We start from the raw sequence: 6,596 nt of genomic DNA, 5'->3' as shown, positions 1-6,596 counted from the left end.
GAGGCTGAAGAAATTCGGCTTGTCACCAAAAGCACTCACAAACTTCTACAGATGCACAATCGAGAGCATCCTGGCGGGCTGTATCACCGCCTGGTATGGCAACTGCACCGCCCTCAACCGTAAGGCTCTCCAGAGGGTAGTGAGGTCTGCACAACGCATCACCGGGGGCAAACTACCTGCCCTCCAGGACACCTACACCACCCGATGTCACAGGAAGGCCATAAAGATCATCAAGGACATCAACCACCCGAGCCACTGCCTGTTCACCCCGCTATCATCCAGAAGGCGAGGTCAGTACAGGTGCATCAAAGCTGGGACCGAGAGACTGAAAAACAGCTTCTATCTCAAGGCCATCAGACTGTTAAACAGCCACCACTAACACTGAGTGGCTGCTGCCAACACACTGACACTGACTCAACTCCAGCCACTTTAATAATGGGAATTGATGGGAAATGATGTAAATATATCACTAGTCATTTTAAACAATGCTACCTTATATTTATGTTACTTACCCTACATTATGCATCTCATATGCATACGTATATACTGTACTCTATATCATCGACGGTATCCTTATGTAATACATGTATCACTAGCCACTTTATACTATACTATGCCACTTTGTTTACATACTCATCTCATTTGTACATACTGTACTCGATACCATCTACTGTATCTTGCCTATGCTGCTCTGTACCATCACTCATTCATATATCCGTATGTACATATTCTTTATCCCCTTACACTGTGTACAAGACAGTAGTTTTGGAATTGTTAGTTAGATTACTTGTTATTACTGCATTGTCGGAACTAGAAGCACAAGCATTTCGCTACACTCGCATTAACATCTGCTAACCATGTGTATGTGACAAATAAAATTTGATTTGATTTGAGAAGGACAGGCTCATTGTAATGGCTGGAATGGAATAAATGGAATGGAGTCTAACATGTGGTTTCTATGAATTTGATGTGTTTAATACTGTTCTGTTTATTCCATTCCAGCCATTACAATGAACCCATCCTCCTATAGGTCATCCCACCAGCCTCCTCTGGTGTAGACCTTTGCCATTTTCAGTGAAATCGACTTGATCAATTATGTTAGTGCATATTATGTTAGGATCTAGGCTCATCTGTTTGGCATAGCCTAACTCTACAGAGTATGCTATACTGTATAAAAATAACAATTTGTCAATAGAGATTGCTTCAACTATGTTGTCGATAGCTTTAATTTCATAAAATGATTCCGTCAAATCAAAACAAAAATGAAACAAGTTTTAGGGCTTAGTTTTATTGACAAATCTCTCTGAAGGTATCAGAGGAAGTATATAAATCCCAAGATACAAGTTCACACAACCCAATTGAATCACAGCTTCTGGGAAAGGTTGACAGTAGGAATCAGCGGGATCGTGTTCTGTTCTGTGAATTCCCCGTTTTAAGATGTCTCACTTGGTCTTGGTCTCACTGATCACCTTGCCGTCAACACTTTCCATGATGATAGTCACCACCTTATGTGTTTTGGTGGCTGTCGAGACACTGCAAGGTCAGAGACAGCATTGTCAGGTACACTTACTTTGGCTCAATTGTTTTTGCCATACAATCTTTACTTAAATTGAATGTAATACTTTGGACGATTTGTGCGGGATAAGGTGTAGAAGCCCAGGCTCACCTGCTTGTCATTTCTCCGTCCAGCAGTCTCCTGTACTCAGTGATCTCCATCTCCAGCCTGGTCTTGATGTCCAGCAGAATCTGGTATTCCTGTCCCTGGCGCTCCAAGTCACCACGTATCTGACCAAGATGGCCCTCTAAGCTGGTCACCTGCATCTGATAACTCAATAGCATATTGGCATAGCGGTTCTGTGTGTCAGCCAGGGTGCCCTCCAGGGATGCTTTCTATTAGACAAGAATAGGGAAAAGAGAAATGAATAGGTGCTGTGACATACTGTAGAATATTGGTTGTTAATAAACCTAAAAAATAAAAATTCCACTTGGTGTTTGTAGTTCATCTCACCATGCTACGTTCAGATTGGAATTTGATTTCTAGACTTTGCATTATGCGTTTAACTTCAGTGATTTTAGATTGGGATGATTGGACGGTCTCTGTGCTGCAGGCGACAGTTTTCTGAATTTCTTCTGTCTGTAAAGGACAAAGGGCATAGTAAGCTATCAAACTCACTGAAGAAAAATTCGAAACAATTAGTTAAAAAATGTATCATATCATTGGTCAAAAATAAAAGATCTGGTATTGTACCTTTGCATTGAACCAGCTCTCCAGTTCTTTTTGGTTCTTGGCAGCAACAGCATCGTAGTGCTCACGGATCTCAGCCATGACTTTGGTGAGGTCTTCCTGTGGGGCAGCATCAACCTCCACGTTGACCGTCTGATTAACCACCTGCGCCCGAAGGGCCTTGACCTCCTGAAGAAGAAATAACAGAAGACTAAGCGTCAACCTCCCCTCCCCAGCTTAGAAGCTTTGATGACTTGGTACTTAGTACAATCATTCAGGCACACCTCCTTGTGGTTCTTCTTGAGGTGGACCAACTCCTCCTTCAGCTCCTCAACCGCCATCTCCAGGTTGGATCCTCCAATGGTCAGGTCGTCCCTCACCCGCCTCAGCCCAGCAATATCAGCCTCCACACATTGCGTTATAGCCAGCTCATTCTCATACCTGTGTAACATCAAAACACCAACAGGTTGCCTTTTGTTTGGCAACATCTGTACTATACTTCATGTACCACACCCTTTTCCCATTTTCATAGAGGTTGCATTAATGGATAGTTGCTGATGTATTTTACAGCTATACCACAGTCATTCTCACACTCACTTGACTTGAAAGTCATCTGCTGCCAACTTAGCATTGTTAATAGCCAGGTAGAATCCTCCATTCATATGAGTGGCATCAAAGATCTGAAAGGGGGCACAGAGGAATGTCACTGTCACAATGGAATAGAAAGAAGACGGGTACAATGCCAATCACAAATGTTGGGATAAATGTAAAGGATAATTGGCAAGAAATGTAATCTGGATCACAACTGTACAGAGATTTAAACAAACCTACTGTAAAATAAACAGAAACTATTCTGAAATCTGCTAATATGGGTTGCATGGGATGCAAAAAGAGAGAACACGTTCAATTTGACATGAAAGAGGCTCAGGTAGCCTGTCTTCACTCTTGTTTTACAGTGCCTGGCGTAATTTGGATAATTTTCAAAAGTTTAACAATACAGAATGAGAACCAAGCATATGTTACCCCCTAAGGCATGGCCAATTTTTTTCTTGAGCGGATGGTCAGAGGGCTGGAACATAATTATAAATCATTTATACTCTGCAAATTGACGCAAGAAGCCAGAACAGATATTGTATTTGACAAAAACATAACCATTTCAAACCTTGATTACATTGGTACATGATCACATACTGTACTCTGTTTATGAGTGGAAATACTTGGGAATATCTTTCCTAAATAAAAAAATGTAGGTGAATTCCTAGAGATTTAAGTATTTTATGTCCAAAAATGAAGAAAAAAAAGTATCCCTTACCAAATAAACCCTTTTTAATATAAGTCTATAGGCCTCAGGGAAAATCAGTTTGGATCACAGGAGGCTGGAGGCTCATAATAATGGCATTGGAAACCTTGGGTTTGATGTATTCGATACCATTCCACTGCAGTAACATGAGTCTGTTCTTCCCAATTAAGGTGCCACCAACCTCCTGTGGTTTAGATGAGGCTCAAAGAGTGAGTGGAAACAGAAAAAACAGTTGATGCAAAATTACCCACTCAGCTTTTATCTTACTGAGGGGTCTAATCCAACAGAGTTGGAAGTATATAAACATTGTGCTTCATTTTTTGCATAAAATGGCTTTAAGTTTATCCATTGATGTCAATGAACACTATTCAAATTGATTTAAAAAAAATGGATGTATCCAAGCCACAGTCTTTTCTGAATGCTTATTATTTTGTATCTAAAGGGAGCACAGAGGGCATGACGACACTCACACCATTATACTGACACTAAAGCCCCATTTTCTAAACCTCTTCCACATTCCCTTCACAACAGTCTGACTCTGTTCAATAGAAGCTACCTGTTTAGCAGAGGATTGTTTAGGGGCCTTACCTGGTTTTGGAGTTTGCTGATGACGACTTTGAAGGCAGTGCAGTCATGAGCCTCAGGTGTGGCTTTTTTCTCCAGGGACTGGTGGATCTTCACCTCCAGATCAGCATTGGCCTTCTCTAGGGAGCGGACCTTGTCCAGGTAGGAGGCTAGGCGGTCATTCAGATTCTGCATGGTGGCCTTCTTATTTCCGTTCAGGTAGACAGCGTCGGCTAGGTTGGAGCTGCCACCAGACTCACTGCCAGCAGAGAAGGTGCTGGAGGCACTGGAGATGCGCACCCCGGACCCATCGGCACCCCCGTACACGCTGCCGCCCCTCATGGCGCTGATGTGTCTACCTCCACTAGACATGGACATGTGGCGAAAGGAGCCCATAGATGCAGAGGACATGAAGCTGTTGCTGGAGAAGGAGGTCATGGTGGCAGAAGTTGCTGTCTGGTCTGAGTAGAGAAGAGTGAGTGAAGAGTCATTGGACACAGGCTTTTTATGCTACGAAATGAGGGAGAGGCGAGGGGGCTCTACCCAGATGACATATGGTGAAATCACTCCAACCTTAGCCAAAAGCTAATGAAAACAAATCAAATTAACAGGCTCACTAATCAGGTATGGGCAGGGAGGAGAGCCAACACAAAATCTGTGGAATCTAAATTCTAACCTGTTTCATGATAAAATCATGACTTTCTTAGGACTTGCATCTTTGGCCAAACAGGTACTATTGTTTGGTGCAGGTAGTAGGCTACTTATCTTAAGGGCTTGGGGGGATGTCCTGTATCTGGGTGAGTCTGGACATATTTTTCTTGATAGACAGGTTAAGCGACAATGTGAGTTGAGACCAGTCCACCTTTTGTGCCCTTTAGTGCCTCCAATGTCCCCCAAAGGTAAATTCACAATAATCCTCCAGCTCTGTGCAATACTCCCTTGAGTGATCTAGATCATTTTTGTAAGAAATGTAGATGTTACTGAACATTGTTCAAGCCAAAATCAGAAAGAAGAATGAAGCTTGAATGTGTTCTTAAAACACTATGATTAATGTCTTCTGCTTATTTAACAGACATTCCAGTGCACATCATTGATAAAATATTTTTCAATTGACCGTACAGCACTTAATCCAAATTATAAAAAATTATATTGTGGACATTTTCTTCGACAAAAGTAACACAGAATAAGTACTTTGAGGTATACTGTCAACTAACAGTCAACACATACAGGATTCTAAATGAACATTTTCATTAATGTTTGCTTACTACTGGTAAAGTTGGCAGTTTGTTAGCTAGCTATCTAGCTAATGATATAACATGATGACAACAAGGTTATTTACAAGTAGTTAGCGTCCCGCAAGTAGTTTCAGAACGACTGTGACATGATTTATATACTGGATGTAAAATACAGTCCGGTCAATCCACGGTAATACAGTCATAAAGTTTTAACGGTATGGGCTACAAACAAGACGTTTTATTTAAGTAATGGTACAATGGTGGTCACGAATATATCCTCAGTGTTTTGTCTACGGCACTCAGAGGCTACGGTACAGAGAAGCATAATCATTAATCAATTTGCCATCCAGGACTTCTATACCAGGCGCTGTCAGAGGAAGGCCCAAAAAATTGCCAAAGACTCCAGCCACCCTAGTCACAGACTGTTCTGTCTGCTACCGCACTGCTCCGTTACCGGAGCGCCAAGTCTAGGTCCAAAAGGCTTCTTAACAGCTTCTAGCCCCAAGACATAAGACTCCTGAACAGCTAATCAAATGGCTACCCAGTCTATTTGCATTGTCCCCTCCCCCACCCCCATTTTAGTCTGCTACTCTCTGTTTATTATCCATGAATAGTCAGCATACCTCCACCTAAATGTAAATATTACCTCAACTAACCGGTGCCCCCGCACATTGACTCTGTACCGGTACCCCCTGTGTATAGTCTCGCTACTGTTATTTTATTGTTGCTCCTTAATTATTTGTTATTTTTCACATTTAGATTTTTATTTTTTATTTTTTTACTTTTATTTATTCATTTTTGACTTCAGTTTATTTTAGGAAATACTTTCTTAATACCTTTTCTTCTTAAAACTGCATTGTTGATTAAGGGCATCTAAGTAAGCATTTCAGTGTAAGGTCTACACCTATTGTATTTGGCGCATGTGACCAATAACATTTTATTTGATTACAAAAATTATTACCTGGGTTAGAGCACTAGTGCTCCCAAATTAAAATTCCAGGTTGCATAGCAAAATATTGTATTTAGGAGCATTTATTTAGAGCCCTGAATACACACCATGCATACTTTACATATATACAGACAGTACCAGTCAAAAGTTTGGACACACCTACTCATTCAAGGGGTTTTCTTTGTTTTTACTATTTTCTACATTGTAGAATAATAGTGAAGACATCAAAACTATGAAAAAACACATATGGAATCATGTAGTAACCAAAAAATATTTTATATTGGAGATTCTTCAAAGTAGTTTCTTCAAATGCAGTCGCAAAAA

At 41.0% G+C, this 6,596-nt stretch overlaps 1 protein-coding gene across 1 annotated transcript; it reads right to left on the bottom strand.

The window, feature by feature from the left end:
* Positions 1-1,272: 1,272 nt before the first annotated feature.
* On the bottom strand, positions 1,273-5,037 carry LOC110538113 (keratin, type I cytoskeletal 50 kDa). The gene is made up of 7 exons (XM_036938143.2): positions 4,113-5,037; positions 2,822-2,904; positions 2,509-2,665; positions 2,249-2,413; positions 2,009-2,134; positions 1,667-1,890; positions 1,273-1,533 (listed from the first exon to the last, which is right to left on the bottom strand). The coding sequence occupies exons 1-7, from the start codon at positions 4,524-4,526 to the stop codon at positions 1,443-1,445; spliced, it is 1,260 nt and encodes a 419-aa protein (XP_036794038.2). The 5' UTR covers positions 4,527-5,037; the 3' UTR covers positions 1,273-1,442.
* Between the last annotated feature and the right edge of the window lie 1,559 nt (positions 5,038-6,596).

Source organism: Oncorhynchus mykiss, chromosome 12 (genome assembly GCF_057628025.1).
Source record: "Oncorhynchus mykiss isolate SJ-2025 chromosome 12, ASM5762802v1, whole genome shotgun sequence".
Lineage (NCBI taxonomy): Eukaryota > Metazoa > Chordata > Actinopteri > Salmoniformes > Salmonidae > Oncorhynchus > Oncorhynchus mykiss.
This window is presented reverse-complemented; position numbering and strand designations above follow the sequence as displayed.

What these genes read in the sequence shown, in the direction of transcription:
- LOC110538113 (XM_036938143.2), bottom strand. Translation starts at nt 4,526, where the DNA reads ATGACCTCCTTCTCCAGCAACAGCTTCATGTCCTCTGCATCTATGGGC. An exon ending in GCAGATGACTTTCAAGTCAA is followed by an intron (nt 2,666 to 2,821) that starts GTGAGTGTGAGA and finishes GATGTTACACAG; the next exon opens with GTATGAGAATGAGCTGGCTA. An exon ending in GACGGAGAAATGACAAGCAG is followed by an intron (nt 1,534 to 1,666) that starts GTGAGCCTGGGC and finishes CTGACCTTGCAG; the next exon opens with TGTCTCGACAGCCACCAAAA.